Source organism: Psammomys obesus, unplaced genomic scaffold, assembly GCF_907164565.1.
Source record: "Psammomys obesus unplaced genomic scaffold, mPsaObe1.curated_primary_1811, whole genome shotgun sequence".
Taxonomy (NCBI): domain Eukaryota; kingdom Metazoa; phylum Chordata; class Mammalia; order Rodentia; family Muridae; genus Psammomys; species Psammomys obesus.
The window spans coordinates 1214153-1237058 of NW_026592510.1; the positions used below are offsets into that span (position 1 = coordinate 1214153).

Below are 22906 nucleotides of genomic sequence, written 5' to 3' on the forward strand. Positions count from 1 at the left end.
GAGGCCGGATACCCGGGACATTTCCCCCAATTTTAATAAAAATGTGCCACCACTCCATGGTGGGCCTTTGCCTCCTGACGGCTCTTCACCTAGTGTAGGAGCTGTGAGCGAGGCAGAGAGAAGGAACTCACCGGCGGGGGTGGGAGGGCGCTGCCAACCACTCTTGCGCTTGCCGGGGCTGCAGACCCCGGCCCACCACCTCTTCTCCCTCCCCGCCTACGCTCCGCATGTTTTTATAGATATGCCTCCCTCCCTACGGACTGGCCCTGGGTCACACAACGTGACGTGTCTACTCGTATTTTAAAGCGTCCCACTTGGAATGATGGAAGCAGTGGGCAGCGGCCCGCTCACCTCGCCATCCAAATGGGGAGTGGCATCTGGGCGGGGGGCCGGGCCCCATAGGCATCCTCGGGCGGGGCCTGCGGTTTTGCACCGTATCTTGGAGCTCTTGAGCTCTCGGTGCAATGCGAGCACCTAGCAGCACCAGCGTGAGAAGCCCACAGGAAGCGGATGCTCGGGCCCCTACCCTTAGCCTCGAAACCTCTACATGAAGGCTAACCGACCTGCCTGGGCTGCTTTCCTTGGCTCGGTCTCTTTCAGGAAAGCTGATTGTGACTCTAGAGGTCCAGAGGGATGGCTGAGGTTTTGTACTCTGACCCCCTGCGGCTCCTAGTTCTCCAATCTGCCACTTCAAGGGAGCCTCCAGGAGAGGGTAATTCCACTGCTCCTAAGCTTCACAGGGGCACCCCAAGTCCTTCAGGTAGCCTGGGCGCAGCTCTGGTCTCGGGATCAAATCAAAATCTCACTTCTTTTTCATTGCCATGTCAGCAATCCCGCCCCCTCCCGGGGCCTACCAGCTGGCATCTTGGGCTTTTGTGCCCCATTCTAGGCTGCAATGCCTTTCTGCCTTCCGGATAGCTAACAGCGCTATCTGGAGATGTGGGGGGAGGTGCGGGAGGTGCCTGGTTTTTGGAAAGAGTGCAGAGGAGCCCAACGGGTGTCTGCTTCAGGCGACATGGAGGTTCCTCTTCCCAAATCCCCAGAGGCCTGAGCCAAAGCCAGGAGTGTCCCCCCAAAACACAGCGAGCCAGTCACACTGACTTCTTCAGAGCTGCCTGAGCACCACCGCTCCTAACATCCAGAATGCACTGCGTCCTAAGAATTCCTGTATTTTTTTTCGTGTAATAATTTTAAACGTTGAAATGCTTTCATTATTTGTTAAGAGAACTAATACGTTTTGTTTTGTGTCGTGCCCATTCCGAAATAATAGGCCTGGAGGAGGCTGTTTGAAATAAGAAGCTCTGAATAGTTAAAACAGCATCTTTAACAACTCTCAACCTTTTTAATGTTTTTTATCACAAAATCCACACATGGAAGCAAAGCTCTTCACGCTCATTTTACAGAGTCAGGTAATCTTACAGGCATAAACCCAGAAAATGCAAAGGGAGGTCCTTCAGCGTAATTACAATGGAGAGAAAACAGGCCGGGTTTCCATCCACGTGTGTCGCTGTGACTTACTCAGAGGAAAATGTACACTTGCTGTAGGCTTCAGAGTTCAGCTGAACTTGCTTGTTTCCGCCGCACACAGCGTCTACTATCTGCGGAGCATTAGCCTGAATCCTGCATCTTAGGCAGGAAGAACATGAACCAGGACAAGCTACCCCTAACATCAACAGCCCCTTTAACTGACTTCTCTTTTAACTTAAACCCACCTAAAACTTTAAAAAACAGGGTCAGCTACAAGAAGTACAGACAGAAATATTAACTTCAATGAACAACCAACTCTACATCTTTAGAAAATCCAAACCCTTTTCTTCATTTTCAGAGTAACTAAGCTATCCAAACAGAACAAAGAACTTGCCACTCCCTGTGAGCTGAGTTTGATTTCAGAAACTTTCAAGATTTGTGTATTTCTTACTCAGAATCAGCAGAACTAAAAAATTTAGGCCATATTAGTCACACTGAGGTGAAAATAAAAACTAAAAGTCCAACAATGACAGCAAAATATTCCCTTATCAGCAGTGGCTACCTTCAACTATAACGACACACTGGGAAACTCCTTCAAGCTTAAATAGAAGAAAAAATACTTACAAGCAGAGACATAAAATTTTCTAATGTTTGAGATCAGTTTCATATACAATTTATTGGGTTTATATATTACAACTTTTTGAATTTTCCTCTAAAATTGAAAAAAAATTGTTACATTTTTATATATAAAATAGTATTCAGTTATTTAAAAATCCATACAAAGATGTTTGTTACCATCATTGCTTAAGCCCTCATCAATGTATCTCCTCTGTTGTGTTTTTGGGTTGTGTAAACAAATAACTGTCTCGTGACAGTGCTGGCCACTGAGAAGCACTGAGCCGTGGTCTGACTTGCCTACGTGTGCTGGGACATACCAGTCACCAGGCCTCTGAGCTGTCTCACCACTGTCTCTATCAGCTTCTCTCTGTCTCGGTCATTCTTCCGGAACTGGGCGAATATATTATTTTTCTTGCTGCTGTCCTTCATCCTACAAACACAGACAGATATAGATGCTTAGAAAAAGAAAACTGCTGCCTCAAGATTTACAGATTTCTTTCTTCTTTCCTTCTCTTTCTTTCTTCCTTTCAACATGCTCTGAATTACCCACCACTACCTGTGGTTGAAATGAAAATCAGTACTACCAAACTTACCAATACAGAAACCATATGAACAGCGAGAAAATGATGATCTTGCACTAGCAAGCAAGTCTAAGATATGTGCTTTATAACACCACGTTATTTCCTAATATCAAGCATAAGGTTTGCTAGAATATCTTACACAGCCTCTAACACACACCCATAGCAGGACTATGTGAATGTGAAAATGGCATCAGAAGGTTTTAAAATACAATGTTTTTGCCTCAGTGTATTTCATGTTGTTATAAAATAAATTTATATAAATTGTGAATAGTTTCTTACATCTTTTCAAATCAAATGACCACAGATATATTGAAATTTGGAAAAACAATCTACAATTTTAACATACAACTGTACACTTTAACAGTTACACTTTAAACAAAATATGACTGAGTGAAAGAAAGGTTTCCACACGAGGGGTTAGCCACACCAGTAAACCCTAGTGTCTCATTTTCACAATACAATTTCTTCAAATCATGTATTTCTCTACCTGCAAAGAATCCAAGACTTAGATACCATCCCATTTCTTGACCCTGTTTTATTTTATGTTTAAGTAGCTCCCATTCTTATATATCCGTGTAAAGCCTTTTCTCTCCTGTGGGGGGATGGACTCTGGACCCAACACAAAACTCTCTAAACTGTCACATACGCTCAGGTTCCCACCTACATATCTGTAAAGCACACTGAGCCTGAGACTTTCACGGTACATTAGGAAAAAAATCATTTTCCTCACGTATGTATTAAAACAATTCTGAAAGGCAAGAAAGAGACTTCTGTTTTGTTCATCAAAATGTACTGAATTTCTCTCCTTTCTTCCGGGGTTTCATGCTCACTAGTATAATCTCACCTCCCTCAAACTCAATCCTCCTGCTTCAGGGCTGGCCTGACTGGCACATAACATCACACCTGGCTGGGCTGAGCTTTAAGCCCATTTTTCTTTCCAAAGAAATTTCTAGTTCTTTATCACTGAATCAGAACTTGTGTCAGATGCTATCCAAATTAAAAACAAGAACAACAAAAATTGTTTAGAGAACATACTCACTTCTCCAAAAGAGTAAGGGCCGAGTGTGGGTTCACACGGAGGTACTTGGAAGCTGGCTGTCCATAGTCAGCTAGATATGTAGACCAATCCCAAACCATGAACAAGTCGAGGAGCTGAGGAAAAGGATGGAAATATCACACCAGCTCTCAGACATCTGCTCACACAGAAATCAACAATATGCTTCTTGTTTCATTTCTACATGGAAATTCACTTCAAGATGTAACTAGTGTTCTTCACAACCAGAATAGTATTCCTCATTTTTTTATTTTGGAATTGCTAAAATTTTCAGTGGTTACTGTTCTAACAGTTTTTGGCATTTTCACACAATTGGCAGTCACACCAACACCTGTTACCTTTGCACACTACCTGACGCTCAGGCCACGGTGAGGCTCTTGCCACCTGTATATAGAATCAGAAAGAGCCTTTTTTTCTTAGAGGTATGTTTACCTTCCAAAGAAGCTGTTTGCAGCCAGACTTTCCTAAAGTAACCTAAAGCAAAAGCTTGGATAATCTCAATTAGGTACATTAAAGAACCTCTGTTGGCTTCTCTTCGGTGACAGAGCTCGGAATCACGATGGAACCGCGCTCCAGGATTCGGCCTGTTAACTCTCGCCAATCATTTTGTGTAAACAAACAACAACAACAAAAGACATCTGTTTTCCGTAGTGTCTCAAAACTGACTTTCTGCTGTATAAAGCCCACTTAGAATCATCGTCAAATATTGTTATAATCTTTTAAAAGCCATGCGCTGCCGACCGAAAGCATCAAAGTCCTTATCCAGTTAAGCCCTAACCCTTTAAGCTGTTTAAAGCCAACTTCCTATCCTTCCTCGCCTGAGGTGCTTCAAAAAGCCTGATGCTTTACTTACTATGTCCTTAGTCTTTATATTCTTTTTCAAAAAACATACTTCATAGAGAAGGGTTCTATTGCTTTTGCTCTCACATGAAGGAAGCATTTATATTTACTCACAGGATGTGTGTGCTGAGCAGTAACTAACTCTAAGAGGAATAAAAACTTTTAAGGTGATTAAAGCCACCAAAAGAAAGATTAGGAAAAACTGACTTGTTCTTGGGAAGGTGAGGGACTTGTTTAACACTTTATTTCTCCATCAATTTGCAACAGCTATACACACCCTTGTAAAAGGTGGAAGATGCAATAATATATATATTTAATTTTCTATATTTATTTTTATTATTTTATGTGTAAGAGTATCTTGCCTATATGTATGTCTGTGCACCACATGTGTGCCTGGTGCTGAGCCTCACTGTGGGTTCTGGGAATAGAACCTGGGTGCTTTGCAACATAACACATTCTCTTAACTACTGAGCCTACCCTACAGGCCTGAGATAATAAACTTATTAAAAACGAATGGTCACTCTCTTTATTTTCAGACAAGAAAACATTCTAGGCCATACAGAAGTTGGAACACTGTTACAGAAATTCTAATGAAACAATATTAAAAGGATACTGTCTAGAAGTGCAAAGAGCATATATGCATAATTTTTATTGTTGTTTGGTAAAATACATTTTCCTGTATTTTCCCAAAGAACGTTAATTTCAAATGCTCAGATGATGACAGTGTGACTGATAGACTACCGTTCTGCCCTGAGTTGAAGGGGCTATAGAATAGCCATTCTCTTTGAATTGGTAATCATACTTACAGGAGAGGAATTACAGGAAAAATAATAAAGATGGACAAAAAGCTATGCACAGCGATAGAAATCTCCAACATTTTATAAGGTTACAGACAAAATTCAAACAGTCTAAATGTCAGAATTAAGAATCTGTGCCTAGTGTGCATGAAGTCTAGGTTTAATGCCCAGGACTACTACAAGAAAAAAAAAAGTAAACTGGTAAAATAGTGTGGTAGAACTTTCAGTGACTATCACATGCTTAAAATCATTTACACAGAATCAAATGGCTTAGGAAGCTTAGGAAGATGCTTACGATGAGCATTGTTACTTGATTACAGAAAAACGGCATAAATGAAAGAAAATTTGAAATGTTAGAAATAATTATTTCTATGGGGGTTATGAGTAACTTGGTGTTTTGTTTTGTTTTTTTGGTTATAATATTCTACAGTGGACATGCATTAATGCTAGAGTTTAAAATAACACTTATTGCCAGTTGGTGGTAACACGTGCCTTTAATCCCAGCACTTGACAGGCAGAGGCAGAGCTCCAAGTTCCAGTCCAGGCTACTCTACATAACGAGTTCCAGGACAGCCAGGCTACAGAGAGAAACCCTGTCTCAAAAAAACCAACAAACAAACAAACAAATGAAAAGCGAAATTTCTGTATCTGTTAAAAATACTCTCCTAACAGTCTCTGCATAATTGTCAAGAACAGCATCGCTGTGAAGCATCCTCCTTCTGATCTGTGTGAATGTGGTCACGTGCAGTCTGCAGAAAGGAACCATTCTATACTGGCTCTAGCATACTTTCCCCAAAAGGGCATTAGCAAGTGACCTTTGGGAGACGGAAGAGGTAGGAGCCTGTAAATGAGGCTTTTTCTGCTCTTGGGCAGAACTAGCATCTCCAGGTGGGAAAGGAGGAACCTATTTACTGAACCACCTCCACCTGTGAAGGCACATGGTCCTTCTCCAGCACAGAAAGTCTTTCCTAAATAGAAATACTATTCTGATGATTTGTGCACACATCCAGACATCATACGCAGATATTCATCACAAATCGCTAGAGATTACAGAAAGCATAATGTTTATTGTACCTGCCAGATTCTAAGCTATATATTTCACATTAACTTTATAAAGTGTATATCATGTGCAATTTGTAGATATGTATAGAAACCTTTATGTTAAAGTATAAGGAACTCAATACCAACAACAGATATCTCGCTAAAGTTTACTTAGTCCTTCAACAAACCCTTATGGCCCATCTACAATGGGCTACATACCATATTAGGCACCAGAAGACAGTATTAAAAACTAGAACTGTCCCTCTCCTCAAGGAGTGTATATCAGTAAGCAGTGGTAAATTAACAAAGAAACAAGTTATATTTTGAGGCTAATGAAGGAATTATTTTAAAAACGTTATTTGCACAAATCCTAGTGATGTGCACTCTATTAACACGGGAAGAAGCTACTGTCAGCTTACTATGTAGAATGCTGGAAAGCACAGCCTGCTCCTCTCTTGCCTGCTACTCTACACCCATGAATAAAGGAGCAACGCCTCAGTGTCTTTGTCTTAAAGGATAATGGGTATGAGTAGGGAGGAAGAATGGGGCAGGAAGCATGTTGATCTTCATTTTCTAATTCAAATTTCTCCTTTCCACAGGCATAAAGATTTTTCAAATCCATAATGCTGCTGGACTAAGTAAATAAAAAAAAAAAAAAAAAACGCTGGGAACACTGACAGCAAACTTTCCTCCATCATTTTTTGCAGGCTTTCACTGCACTATTGATTAGAGAGGGTGGGTTCGCCCAGGATCTCATGGGGAGCACTAAGCGTAATGATTGAGGACACAGTCTTCCATGAGAAAGCAGCTCTACCATCCTGAACGGCTTACCAGTGACCTCACCCCCAACAGTCATCAAGTACTTTTTAATTTCACCTTTCTGTTTTTTGTTTGTTTGTTTGTTTGTTTGTTTGTTTTTGGGACATCATCTCACTCTCTAGCCTTGGAACTTGTTTTGCAGACCAGGCTGGCCTCAGCAGATCCACCTCCTGAATGCCACCACACCTTGGCCCTTTTAAAAGCACATCCCTCCTGAAATGTAAGGATAACACAAGAGCAGGGCTTCATTCCAGGTCCCACAGCTTTCCACACAGTCTGGGTCTGACAGGGGCAGTATGCCCCCTCGTTTGCTGAGGATGGCCTAGAAAGGACACAACTGCCCCACTGGATGAGATGGGGGAGGAGGTTCTGACAGGAAACATCAGTGCTCAGTGCCGCTGCTCATCCTGCCACTGCCTTGGGGACTGCCTCTCTGAGCAGTCCAGATGTCACAGGATGCTGCATTTCCAGTACTAAAGGCCCCATTACAGAAAACATCTCACTCTATTTCAAGTTTTGCTTCCTTCAGATACCAGCAAACAAACAATACATTTACGGTAATCACACAAAATCCTTTAGTCTTGGAAAAGAAAAATAATGTAAGACATGGTCTCAACAGGTGAATTTATTAGTTACCATGGATACGTAGAGTTCAAAGATGTAGATCGACAATGAACAAAAACAAAACATCACCACATTATCCCAAAGCAACTTTGCAAATGCTTATTAAAGGATAAAGGAGGGCACACAATAATGAGGATTGGCAGCAAGTTCTGTAAGTGGGTTTGTTCCAGTAGCCAAGCAAAACAATTCTTCAGGTCTTTTGGGGAAGTAATCAAGGTATGGATTGCATGAAACAAAGTAGTAAAACAGCGCCTTTCAGTTCCATCTCATCCCGTCTAGAAGATCACTAGAAGTTAGTAACTCTTTTCAGCGAGGATTCAAAGTTGCCTCCAGAACAACTGTGACATATCAAGCCACGACTGGATTTGTGCCAGTATCTGTAAGTTCTGGTGCTTCCTGTGTGTCCAGCGAACAAAAAATATCAGCTTAAGGAATGAAATGGTTGCACGGGTGGTCCCATTTAGATGCTCAAAATAGTTGAATCACTTCAGAATCACTGAGGAATTCCTCCATGTCGATCGTTTGCCCGGCTGACAGTTTCCCATCCTACAGACTGGTCCCCAGTCTGTATATTCGTGGGGTCTCAGACCTGCTGAGATCACTTTGTGCAAACGACACAGTGGATGGAGGCAGACTTAAAAACTAGGCTACAGAACTCCTCAGAGTGCCTTTTTGCCTTTGTAAAACCGAATCCACAGTGAGGCTCATTTTTCCTTGATTCTGGTTCAGTTTTCTTTGTTTTGGGTCTTTTGGATTTTGCTTTTGAAGCACCTCAGGGGCAGTGACCCAAGACAGAAGATAAATAAAAGCTAAGAGAGAAGCAACTGGGGACACCAGGTTTGCTTTTGTAAATGTGAACAGTGACCTAGGGGCTCAGGGCCAGCGTTAGTCCCCCAGGTTCCCTTTTCCAAACACTAAATCCACCTGGGACCTCAGGGTTGATTTGCAAATTCCAAAAGTAAACCAGAAGACCATTTTTTCCTTTTCCTTCTTCAGGGACTTAAAACTCCTAACCCCAGTACAACGCTGAGGGCGGACACTTGCCCTTCAAACAAACCCTCAGTAGCTGCTACTGGGAATTGAAGAGGCGGGGTCTTACTGAGCTGAGTAAAGACATGCTGGCAGAATACTTATCTTGTCTAGATAATGGCATCAAATGAGCACCATCTGCTTTCTAAAGCTCCAGGCTTTCCCTTTTCTGTGAAAATAACACATTAAGAAAACTCTAGATGAAGCTGAGGGGTGATTTTTAGATAGAGCCACTGTGAACTTAGTCAAAAGCCATACAAGGGGCCAGGAGAGGGGTAGCTCAATCGGTAGAGTACTGGGCTAGCATGCTTGAGGCTTTAGATTCAACCCCAGCACCGCAGAAAACCTGGCATGGTGTACAACCTGTAATCCCAACACATGGACAGTAGAGTCAGGCAGGAGTTCAAAGCCAGCCCAGGCTACAAAAGACCTTGTTTCAAAACACAACAAAATTTTTCCTTTAGCTTCTTCTGGTCTCCCTGTGTTAAAGGCCGTCAAGCTGTCTCCAACCAAACCTTCTCTCTTCAAATGTCTATTTTCCAAGCGTGCTTTCCACGTGGGGATGACGGGGAGCGCAGGGTGCTGCGTGTACAGATGTTACCAGCATCGGTCCACGTCCCGTCACTGTGGAAGTGAGGTGTTCTTCAAGCGTAGTCTTTCTATTCTTTTTAATTATTTCAATTTTCCTTCCTTCCTTCCTTCTTTATTTTGAGACAGGGTTACTATGCAGCCCTGGCTGGCCCGGAACTCTCTATGTAGGCTAGGCTGGCCTCAACTCAAACAGAACTGTTTGTCTCAACCTCCTGAGTGCTGACACTAAAAGCACATACCCGCACGCCAGGCCTTCCTGTAAGTTCTTGCAATGCTAAGCTTTGCTATAGGATAGTGCTAGGGGAGTTTGGAATTTCGTAGAAAAAGGCAAATAATGGCAGTAAACAGTCAGGTTTATAAACTTCTATATCTGCCAAAATTCCTATGGCTGCTGTGGTTACAGTAGCATACAGAAACATGTGTAAGTTTGTATGTTAATTTATTAAAAAAATTTTTCAAAATAATACACAGCAAATAATCACATGAAGCCTATCATAGAATGAAGAGCTCACTGCCCTCCCTCTCCACTCTCAAAACAACACTAACTCCTGTTAGCTTGGTGGCTGTCCACATTTGTTCAGGAGGCTTGCCTTTTCTAATTTTGGATGCATACTGCTATCACATAAAAAGTTTACCTAACTTATATGACATTCCTGCTTATAGCATCTATTTCACAATTTTTCTCCTTTCACTTTTATACCTTTAATACAATTAAAGTAGCATCATTATAAAGGTTTTTAAAAAATAGTTTTAAAGCCAGGCAGTGGTGGTACACACCTTTAATCCCAGCACATGGGAGGCAGAGGCAGAAGGATCTCTGGAGTTTCAGGTCAGTCTGGTCTACAGAGTGAGTTCTAGGACAGCCAGAGCTACACAGAGAGACCCTGTCTTGAGAAAACAAAAAATAAAATAAGATAATATCGTTTTGAGGTATACTGTACGATTCGCCCACTTAAACCGATGGTTTTCATATTTCACAATGTCTGACACCATCTCATGCATTTTAGTTTGCCGCCCAGCCCCCACAGCTGCCAGCGGTCACTGCCCAAACGGCAATCCTGTAATGGGGTCTTTGTAACTGGCTTTTTCACTTAGTATATTCTCAGGGTTTACCACACTGTAGTATCTATTAGTACTCCTGCCTGTTACTGCTGAATTATAACACAGACACAGAGACAGACAGACAGACAGACAGAAAGGAAGAGAGATTAACCAAAACAGTTACTATACCCCTGAAATTTTAGTGGTATCTATCATTCTGAAAGCTGAGCTACACTAGGATGGTTTAACACGCGCCATAAATGCATAGAGCATTTCAAAACCAAAGTTCTGCTTCTGGGGTTTCCTTCTGCAAACCCGCGATGGCACCACCTAACACGCCAAATAAACATTCCCGGTCGTACATTTAATGTTCTGTCTGGACTCGTTACATCATCTGCTGCACTTATGTAAGTCAGCTGGGTGAAGCTCGCAGGCTCCCAGCACTAAGGGGTCAAACCTTGAACCTCAAGAGGCACTTACTAGACTTGAGATCCTTTCTGATGAGTCATTTTGCTTCTTTATGGCACTGAAGAACTATGACAGACTCGTGTGAACCGAGTTTGGGGGAACTCAAGCAGTAAAAGATGACAATCTTGATTAGCTAAGGAGGGAAGCTGCTGATGTCTCTGCGCTCCCGGATGGGCTAAGCTGGAGACTGCTCTATGCACTTCTTCATACTGTGACTGCTGAGAGCGGCAAGGGAGGAGGGGAGTCACTATTTTCTCACCTCTAAGAGAATCTAAGTGGGTGTCCCATTAAACCCTGCTCCCCACCTGAGATAATGGCTGTGATTTAAAATAAATGTGGAGGACCTAATACCCGGGTTAATTTAATCTTCACTAAATTAGTCACATATGTTCTACTCTAAAATTTTAGTTAACTCTAATAAAATTTATAATTTGTCATAGGAGTGCTGGTTCTGGCTTAAGGGAAGAAACTAAACTGAAATTAAAACTAAATACATTAGACACCAAAGCATCTGAATGGCATCTTGTCATTTCCTTATTTAAAATGGAACTCAGAGCCAAGGCATGGTGGCACATGCCTATATCCCCAGCACAGGGGAGGTAGGTGCTGAAGGATGAGGAGTCCAAGGCCACCTGAGCTACACAGCAACTCTGAGACAAGCCTGGGCTATGAGACCCTGTCTCAAAAAGCAAAACACAAAACAAAAATTGTACCTCAAAGCGTCTACAATAGACGAACCTCCGTAGAACAAATCCCAAGTGCTTTAGAAAGACGAGGGCGCATCTCTACTGTGAAGACCCCAGTCCTACCCCTTGCAGGAGCTCCTCGGTGGGCAGGCAAAGCTCGGACTACCCTTCGCTGTGCTGGAGAGATCAGGTCTCAGCTGCATGTGCCAGACCTCACCGTTGGCCTTAGAGACAAATGCAAAATGAACTGGACTACCAAAGCAGCATAATGGACATTAACAAAGTCGGCACTGTATGGTGCCCGTGTAACAGAGAGAGAATCACGACTGGAGCTGAAGCACAGTGCAGGGCACATGCACACACACAAGTAAATATGCCACTATTTTATGTTTAAGGGGATGTGTCTCCTCAGCCATTTCTTCCTTTCTGCAATCGATTTTATTATCTTAGCCCAAGCAATTTAAAGTACGTATTTACTTTTCTTGAATCTGAAAGGCACTTTAATTAACCATTTGCTTCCAGATCTGTCTGTATATGTAATTATCTTCAGTCAGGTATAATAATTTGCTAGAAAAACATGTCAGAACACTTGCTGCTTAATCTGTTTTAAAGAGAAATGTCTTTCTATACCCTGGAGCATAATGAAATAGAAGGGGTAAAAAGTAGATAGCAAACTCCGAAGACTGATTCGCTGAGGCAGGGCTTCACAGCATGCAGGCAAGGCTCATGTTGGGCTTCAGTGCTTAGACAGATTCCAGAGAGGTTACATGACAACTCTGCAACCCTGCAACACATGTACTTGAAGATGCAGCTGTGTCAGGAAGCAGCTACTGACAGGAAGCTCTCGGCAGCGCACCCTTACTAAGGGCTGTAGCTATGAAATACACACAGCAGCTAGGGAACGGCTTATCTCCTCGGGAGGAGAAATGATCAATGGATTGTGACCCAAGTCCTACCACACTCTCCCACGTGGACAGTGGAGTGCGGCAGGGACCCACATCTGACCTCTGGATAACCTAAACAGGAAGTCAGGACATTCTAGGCCTAATAGGCTGTGTCATCCTGTTAGGATAATTGTTTTCATTGATACCTTGCATAAACAGCTCACACTAGGCCATCAGAAAAAAAAAAAAAAAAAAAAAAGCGCAAGCCCTCTCTCTTTGTAAGAACAGAAACAATGCCTGGCCCAGGGCCTTCAACATAGGTGAGGAGGTAAAGCCTGGTTCATGATAATTAAGGGGAGAACAAAGAACAGAAGAGAGAGAGAGAAAAAAAAAACAGGAAGGAAGTTGGAAGTTATCCTCTAAGTATTTTACAGATTGGCTGAAAAAAATTCATAAAATATTAAAAGTAAAATTTCTTGGCAAGAATCTGGGAGAATTAAGAGACTATGATTTAAGGAATGACTTGATGAACGTTACAACTTACAACAAGCCAGCATTTTTAAAGGAATAATACTTAAGTATTATTATAATACTTAATATTTAATTACGGTACATCAGAATGTTAGAAATTAGGTAAGTTTTTAGAAAATCAAGACCTCCATTTTCTTACCTAATAAAATTCTACTTATCTTGAGGCAAAATAGGAAGAGGGAAATTAGGGGACATGAGGAATAGAAAGGAGCCCCTCAGCCAGCAGGGAAACCAGAATCCCAGCACAACAAGGCCTTTCTCCTCTCTCCCTAGTTATAAACCCACCATAGTCTAGGACTTCCACTGGAAAGCCCTCTAAGGGGAGCCGCGCAACCCAGGCAGCCCTTGTGTAATCCTGGTGGCTCCTTGGTTCACCTCATCAGACTATAATTTCATCCAGCCATCTCCAGGGCCACCCTAGAATCTGGCTAAGCTGAAAGTGAGAAAAGGACGACAACAACAAAAAAAGTGTACTAGCAACTTTTTGAGGTGTAACTTGAGCCATCAAAATGGTGTATAATATGTGATAGTCAGACAGATGACTGCTACTCTTTGAGGGGAGAGCTCGGCGTCCCTCTTCCACTCTTCTCTGGGAAGCCAACACCCTCATGCTCACATGCACATTAAATATAAAAATGCCTTTGACATTAATCTTTAACTCTGCTCCATCATGCTGGATAAGCCATGGATCCCAGCCAGGTCTGCACAACTCCTCATAAAGCAGTAGGCAGAAGAGGGTGACTCGCACGCCTTGCTGGCCGTGTGGCCACCACCACCTGTTCCACACTGCCGGCAGGGAATGGACTGGTAAAGGCAGTGTATCCCGGAAGATAAAATGAGCCCACCTATGAACCAATCAAAGTAAACTGGGAATACATGAACACAAGGACACAGGAAAAACTTACCAGAAAAGGGAGGCTGGAACACTTACAGAACACACTAGATGAACAAAGGGTAAACACCACCACGCGGAAAGCCACAACAGAGAACAGCCCATGAAAGAGTACACACTGCGCTAGAAAGTGCAGGTGAGGCGTCCCCAGAACAACAGGAAGAGGAGGAAAAGGGATCTTTCTGCCAAGGAGTTGAAGGCTAGGGCCATTTGACATCAGAACGGGGGATTTCAGATGGCAAGGGCACAGAAGAAATGAAGGAAGTAACATATACACACACAATGAGAAGGAAACAAGAAAAAGAACAGGAGTTGGAAGTGGGAAAGATCAGAGTTGGAAGAGAAACCACTTGCCCTGAGGAATCAAGTACTTAATCAGCCAGGGTGAGGGATGTATAGCTCCTGAGTGCCTAAAAAGGCAGTGTCCAACCACACCACACAGAGAAAGAGCAAAGGCCGACATGAGAGTTTTACTGTGTGTGTGTGTGTGTGTGTGTGTGTGTGTGCGCGCACACATGTGTGCTGAGGCAGGAGGATTGCTGAGTTCGAGGCCAGCCTGGCCTCTGTCTCACTCCCCATACCCAATCATTAACCAAAAGCCTTTTCGCAACGACCCACACACATACACACACTCACACACAGATGAGAAGGAGTGCATTCCTTCTAAGTGCTAACAGTGGGCCGTGGATGGTGGAACACACCTTTAATGCCAGCACTACTTGGGCAGCAGAGGCCAGCAGATCTCTTGAGGGTTTGAGACCAGCCTAGTCTTCAAATCAAGTTCCGGGCCAGCCAGGGCTACACAGTGAGACCCTGTTTCAAACAAAACAAAGCAGAATGCTAGCAGGCTCTGAACAGTTCTAATTGAAGACAGCGTCATCTCACTGGCCTGGGAAAGTATTTATAAATGAATAGTAGGAATTTTGGCCCCAAAGTGAATTCATTTCTAAAAGAGTTTCTTTAGGATGGTGGTGGCACACGCCTTTAATCCCAGCACTTGGGAGGCAGAGGTAAGAGGATTTCCAATCCCAGACGGGCCTACTGAGTGGCTTCCAGGATACAGAAACACCACTTCAAAAACAAACCAAAAAAATGCTTCCTATTAAATATTGTCACTACTGGGTTAATATTTAATAATTATGATAGCACGTATAATACTCACCAGAATCCAGGATATTTCTACCTTTACTGTGGCAAACTGTCCTAGGAACCTTAGCCTATTTCTTTCAGTGGAAAAAAATAGTAAGAATATTGGTAATCTTAAAAACACTTACACCTGAGACTATATTGTACACACTGGCTTATATTTTCAGTCTATGGAGACATGCTGAAAGTTTATCTAAAAATCAATCAAACCATCTGGAGACTGTGGTTCCATGATAAAGTGCTTGCCCAGCATGCCTGTATTTGATTCCCAGTATTGTTCCCTCTACAAAAAAAAAAAAAAAAAAAAAAAAAAAAAAACTCCTGCAAAAATGCAGACTGATGATGCTTCCATAAGCAAGGAACAGCCTAGGTCTGCCAACTGTATACTTCCATAGTGTATGTTCTTCCACATATCTGTTAATTTTATTGTCATATTGCTTAGTAAGTCTTTGAAATGATTGTATCCTTTTGACAGTATATACAATATCACTTCTAAAAGCCAACTGAACCAGTCATAAAAGGATATTAACTGTGGAATTACATACACTGAAAATCTTGAGATTCTATAATGTCTAACAACAAGGACACATGCTTCAATAAATTATATTCTCTTCAGACTATAGAACAGTGGGGGGAGGAATCAGAAAATGAAGTTGATACATATTAATCAACATAAAATGGCAAAATGTTGCACTTAAAATGTTTATTGTATAACATAAATGACCCCAGTCATTCTTCAAGAGAAGAAAATGGCTAAGCCAGGTGTGATGGCACATGGCTGTAACCCCAACACCCAGGAGGATGAGGAAGGAAGGCCATGTCCAAGGCAAGAATGGGCTATGTACAGTGAGATTGTATCTCAAAACAATGTATAACTGTGTGCACACTCTTAAGTGTATTCACACATGTGTGAATTGTAAATGGCTTGGAAGGAAACAGAGTGGTTACTCTGAGGACTGAAGAGAAAGGGAGAAATGAGAGCTTCTTCTTTGTTTGATATGTTTCAAACACTTCCCTGGTCTTGATAATCATATTATAGCTACCAGTGGAGAAAGCCAGTTGAGTGTACTGGGGACCTATTGTAAACTGAGAAACTATACTGGAGATGAAGCTTAGTGGTAAAGTATATGTCCAGTATGTACAAAGGCCTGGGTTCAGTTTTCAGCAGAGGCAGAAAAAATGTGCTTCATTTTAGAGAATAATTTCCCACACCACAATTAAAAACCTGAGTTCAAAATAGTATTAACAACTGAAGGTATAAGCACAAGTCACTTCCGTATTTAAACACAAACCATGACCTTCTACAGTTACGGCACTGGAACACAAAGAAGGGAAGGACTAAAGCCATTTAGGTTCAGCCTAATCCTCCATAATCTAAGTGTTCCCAAAGCGCAGCATACTTTTCTCTTGTCTGGACCTTAAGGTAGAATCTGTGAGGTGTCTGGCCTTGTTATATTCAGGAGTAAACCCCAACACATCTTCCTTTAAGTCTCTGACACTTGAGATGAACTTAGAATTGTCTGAAGAAGAACAAGGTTGCTGGAAGAGCTGTGTGGACAAGCTTATTGTCCTCTGCTGTATCTAGTCAAGTGTTCGGATACTACAACTTTGGCAAATCTCATTAATACTTTAAGAAGTCGAAGACTTTAAAATTCCTAAAGAGGGTTCCTGTGAAGGAGTTACACAGGCAGGTTTAAGCAAGCAGGGTGTATATACAATATGGTAACAAAAATAATGCAAACAAAAGAAGATTTGTTTAATTATAGTGGAAATAATTGTTATTTAAAAGTGACTTCTTCATAAAAGAATAACAGACTAGCGGCAAAAGAATGGTATGTTATGATGCCTTAAGACTAGAAACAGAAGACAGAAGTTTCAAAGTAAAGTCTTGGCAGACACCCAGTCTCCATGGCAAGCATTCTGGCCAAATATTTTCTTCATAACTTCCAAGTCCTATTCATGTCCCAAGACAGAATCCAAGGCTGTTCAAGTCACATGCAATTTGAGTCCTGCAAGCTTACAGAGCTCTCCTATTTTTCCATGGTGATTGACAGAACCTCTTCCCTAAAATTTGTACCCTGTAATTATTTTGGGGTATGGGCTATACATAGAAAGGTAGAAGTGGTAGATGAGGGGTATGAAAAGAACAGGAAGGTGGATGCCCGAGGCGCTTCCTTTTTCAAGCACTAGTGGAAGAAAATGCCAGATCTGAATAGTTTCCTATTATTTTCACTGGGGCCACCACCCTGCCACTGTTGATGAAATATGCTAGGTACAGGATGATGGCAGCTGATCGCTCAGTCAATTGATGGTCTCTGTAAGTGTCACCCAGGTCACTAACATTAGCAATGGCAATCAACCATGTCAGCAAAGAAATCTCTCCCGGAAGAAAACTATACAACTTTTCCCGTTAAAACAACTCACTCATCTCTCAGGTAGTCCAGTCTTTATTAGTTTGTTGAAGCAGGGCCTGACAGGACATCCCAAGCTCACAACCTTTCAGTCTAGCTCTTGAGTTCCACACTTACAGGCACACACCTCCCAACATTGGCCCAGCTTCTGTCTACTACCTACTTGCACTTCTTTACTGTTTGAGGAAATCAAGAAAAGTTTATTTAGTCAACAGGTAAAGAAAATCTATCTGTATGAAGTACTTCTGACTGTAAAATGTTTTAGGATTCCCCTAACAAATGATTATCAACCACACTGTTCCAAAGGGCTTTACGGCAACATACAAAGATAGGTACAAAATCAACACAATGTAGTAGCCAGGAAAATCCAGGGTCAGCGGAAAGTGAGCATGGGAGAGAGGATGGTGGGAGCATACAGAATGCAGAAGATGCTACACTACACACCCCTGTTTTCCAGCTCAAAAATGCTTAATTAGAAAGCACAGTATTCCTGAGATAAAAGCAAACCAGTTGTTCAGGACAAGCTCAACTACATGCAAAACTTAAAATAAAAATTCAGAGTCAATCACATTATCAATATGCAACATCGACTCAATAGTCTGTATCTGAAAACACAGTGATCTTATTGATCTGTCTGATTCTACTTTTGTCTTTTTAAACATCTACTCTTCTTAAAGCAGTCAGAATAATCTTTTCTTTTTAAGATTTATTTATTCATTCATTCATTCATTCATTATTTATACAGTATTCTGCCTGAATGTATACCTACACGCCAAAAGAGGGCCCCAGGTATCATTATAGATGGTTGTGAGCCACCATGCAGTTTCTGGAAACTCAGGACCTTTGAAAGAACAGCCAGTGCTCTTAACCTCGAAGCCATCTCTCCAGCCCCAGAATAACCTTTCAAAGTCTAAACTAGACCAAGGTACTGCTTCAAACACCCTGGTGAATTCCCCACCACGTGTCCTATCCCAAACTCCTTCTCAAGGTCCTGCATGGATATTCTGTGCTGGTAATCTTCCTGCGCCATCTGCACCCCTTCCCCTGGTTCGCTGCACAACTGCCACACCATTATCGTTTTTCTGTCCTTGGCCACATCTTAGGCATCTTCCCAGTTCATTCCGATACCCGCTCAAAGTCACTTCCTTAAAGGGGAATACATGGTCACCAAGTCTGAGCTGTCCGCTTCATTTCCAGCCCCCACGACACGTGTGTGTTTTATTTTTCTCACACCACCTGGCAGCTCTCTGAAGTTCCACTGAAAGCTATCTGAAATCACCACTGTCTCCTGTGGATCTCCTTCTAAGATGTAGTTCCAAAAACAGTAATGCAACCAGGAGACCCGCAGTTCTATCTGTCTCAGTCACCACGGGTTTCCCAGCACTGAAGCAGTGGCCAGAGCATGTGCTCAAACACCTATCTGTAAACACATGAAGAACATGTGAAATTAGAATAACTCTTGCTGATGTGGATTAAGTGTGAGCAGCTTTCAGTTCCTCCAGAGCGGCGGTTCTCAACCTTTCTAATGCTGAGACCTTTTAATACAGCTCCTCACGTTGTGGTGACCCCCACCATAACTGATTTCATTGTGTCTTTATAACTGCAATTCTACTACTGCAATGAATCATAATGTGAGTGTCTGATATGCAGAATATTTGCTCTGTGACCCCATGGAATGGCTGTTTGATTTCCAAAGGGTCGTGACCCTACAGGTTGAAAACCACCACTCTACAGTAAGGGTGGTTAGTTCCAACTTTTAGGTCAAACATGTTTCCTCTGAAATGGAAACACTATGCTTTCTTCTCAGAAAGAAGACACACACAAACAAAATTCTGTATGGACCTTCTAAAAGCAACTCATCGTTTCCAGGATAGAATCCCTGATCAAAAGGCATGCAAAGAACTCTGTAATGTGATTGTCCCCATAAGATAGAGGCTAAAGAAAACAGAGCAATAGGAATCCACAAATCTCCCGAACAGGTTTTGTGGTAAAGTATTAGACAGATGGTCAGATGGCGGTACCTGACTGTAACTCCAACACCTTCAAGGCTGAGGCCAGCACAGGCTGCACAGCAAGTTCCACGGCCTACACTACATGACCACACAGTTTCAAAGAATGGAAATCTAAGTAGACAAGTGAATGTACAGTTGTTTGTACAGGTAAACAACGCTACCCTAACAATTGCTTGATCTTTATGAAGTATGCTCAACAGCTCAGACTTGTAGTTCTACTACAAGAGGAAAACAAAACAAAAGTCACTGGCTTGGCTGTGACGGTGCACACAGAGGCAGTTCAAGGCCAGCCTGGTCTACGGAGCAAATGCCAGGATATTCAAGGCTACACAGAGAAACCCTGTCTTGAAGAAAAAACAAAAACTGTATGCACACCGTCAACACGTGAATAGCCCAAATCTGCAAAGTGAGGAAGAGCCTTGTATTGCCTATGTAAAGACTGGCTATGTCAAACTGAAGTTATTTTGGTTTTTGGTGGGTTTTGAGAGAGTTGCTTGCTGACATAGAGGAGTTGCGATAGGTAAAGAGATCACCTAGCAACACTCCATGTCTGTTCTGCTCCGGCCATAAGCTAACATGCTAAGACGCCAACTGAGCAACGGCATTCTGTAAGTTCTAAAAAAGTTTAACAGCTTTTTCATCACATTTATGATACTCTTAAATAGCAGTACTATTTCTTTCTGGAAGTCCTGGTTTTGTTTTAAGGATCTAAATTTGGCAATTATTAGACAGTCTGTCAAGGAAATATGTAATTTTACACTAAAAAAAAGTCACTCCAAACTATTTCCTTTTTAATAGTATAAGGCATTCTTTCTAACAACGGAAACAATACAAAAATCACCTTGACCATTTTAGGAAAATTGCTATCCTGCCTGTTTTTTCTATTTCACTTACAATATGTGAAGAATACCAGGAAGAAAAAGAGCATGCTAATGAACATGCTCTCCCTTTCTCCCTAAGCATGCACCGTGTAGCTTACTAGCCATGTCTGATGCTGGTTCAGTGAGGAATCTGACATCTGCTGGGATCTGCAGGCATGTGAGCGAGGATTTTAATTTCCCGCTTAAATCTCTTCACTCTTCACATGCAAGCCTGTGTTGCCATTTCATGCTTCTTAAAAACAACTTACGCTATGTGACTGCCTGCCTAGTTCACTGCTCCTAAGAGGCATTAATCCACTAGCAATTATCATCTTTCCCAAAGATCATCTGAATGCTTAGAAAAAGGAAGTTCAACAAATTGTTTCTGAAAACCATTTTCAACATTTTTGTATATTTACATTTTAATACTTGAGGAGTTCACCTATCAACTTAAAAAAAAAAAACACATCCAGTTACAATTATAACTGTTTGGATTTTGTTTTTGTTTTTTCTTTGTTTAAGACAGGGTATCTCTACATAGTTCTGGCTGTCCTGGAACTTACCATGTATCAGGCTGGCCTTGAACACATAGAGATCTTTCTGCCTCTGCCTTAGAGCACCGGAATCAAAAGGTGTGCGTCACGATCCCCAGCATTGTAAGCCCTCAGTGGTAAGAGGTATTACATAACGTCTAGAGACCTGGGTCAAGGTAAATCTGTTTCCAAACTGCGCCACACAAAACATAGAGGCACACAGCCAGGGTTCCCACATTGATTTGGCCATCATTCTCCTTCTGCATAATTCATTTTTCCAAACCACAGTCGAGGAAATGCTGCTTTACATTCACTTGGTATTCAGTTCCTGCTCAGCACTTTTTGAAAATTAACCTTTTCAGGTTAACATAGGAAGCAATGGTTTCGTTACGGCATTTTCATACATGTGGGTCTCTATGCTCTGTTCCATTTCCTCCCCCATCATCACGCTTACCTCCCTCTGGTTGGCTTCCTAACCTCCTCTACAGTCCCAGCCTCCACTCAGTCACACCTATTCCCCCTCCTGCTCCCAGCCACCATTTAATCCCCTTTCTAGTTCCATGACCACTCCCCCAATACACACTCCTACACATATGAAGGAAAACCCGTACTCTTTATCTTTCTGAGATAAGTTTATTTTGCTTGATATGGTATCTAATTCCTTCTACTGCCTTAGAAAATCTGGCATTATTTTTCTTTATGAATATATAACATCTCATTGTATGTATATATATACTTCATCTACTCATTTATCAATGGGCACCTAGGCTGGCTCCACTTCCTGGCTCCTGTGGACAGTGCAGCAATAAACACGGATGTACAAGTATCTTTGCGTTGTGCTGGCTTACGAGTTCTTGGCAAAGAGTAAGTCATATGGTAGTTCTACGTTCACTGTTGTAAGAAACCTCTATGAGACATCCACAATGGCCCTGTCAGTTGGCATTCCCACAAGCAATGCGTAAGTTTCCTCTTTTACCTAAGCTCCTGTCGGCGTGTTCTGCCCTTTGTTTTCTCAGTGCTAGACATTGTTTCAAACAATCTTCCCGCAGGTTTTTTTGGAGGTGCGTATTATCACTTAATTAACTTTCCATCCCACACACAGGCTCCCCTGCCTCCTCCCTCCCCACCACTCACTCCTCCATTTCTCTTCAGAAAAGGGGAGGCCTCCCATGGGTATCAACCAGCCTTGCCATATCAGGTTGCAGTAAGACTGGGTGCATCTTCTGCTGCCAAGGCTGGAAGAGGCAGCTTGGCAGGCAGGCAGGAGACAGAAAGACAGACAGCCCCTGCTTCTGCTATTAGACGTCCCGCATGAAGACCAAGCTGCACAACCATTACATATGTGCAGAGGGCCGAGGTCAGTCCCACACATGACCCCTGGCTGGAGCTCAGTCTCACGAGCCCCTAGGGGGCCAGGTTGCCTCTTCAAGAAGTCTTAGTTTGCAACTGTTCTAATGCAGCAGTTCTCAACCTGTGGGTCTCGACCCCTCTGGGGAGGTCAAATGACCCTTTTATAAGGGTCGCCTCTCGCATATCCACATCATGGTTCAAAACAGTAGCAAAATGACAGTTCTCAAGTAGCAAGGAAAATAACTTTATCCTTTGGGGTCAACACAACATGAGAAACTCTATTAAGGTGTCACAGCATGAAGAAGGTTGAGAACCACTGCTCCAATGGCTAAGGATAGTGAGTATTTTCAACATTCACTGCCCATCTGTTCCACTTGAAAACTGTTCATAAAATTCATTAGTTCAATTTACTGACTGGATGATTGAGTTTTTAGTTGTACGCACGCGTGTGTGTGAGTGCATGACCGCAGCAAACATGGTGGCCACAGGACAACTCTGTAGAACTGCGTCTCTCCTTCTACCTTTAAGCAGGTTTAATGAGCAAACTCAACAAGCTTCTGTGGTGCAGGCCCTTACCTGCTGGGACATCTCACCAGCCCTTGGCGCTTGATTTCTGAAGTTCTTTATATGT

The 22906-nt window shown here is 42.3% G+C and overlaps 1 protein-coding gene across 1 annotated transcript in view; it reads right to left on the reverse strand.

The window, feature by feature from the left end:
- Nucleotides 1-2124: 2124 nt before the first annotated feature.
- The window catches only part of Exoc6 (exocyst complex component 6), a 120046-nt gene continuing 99264 nt past the window's right edge, over nucleotides 2125-22906 (reverse strand). The window contains exons 21-22 of the mRNA XM_055614047.1: nucleotides 3706-3818; nucleotides 2125-2515 (exon numbers count right to left, since the gene is read on the reverse strand). Of these exons, the coding sequence (XP_055470022.1) occupies nucleotides 2383-2515; nucleotides 3706-3818 (246 nt within the window). The 3' untranslated portion in view covers nucleotides 2125-2382. The remainder of the gene's footprint in view (nucleotides 2516-3705; nucleotides 3819-22906) is intronic.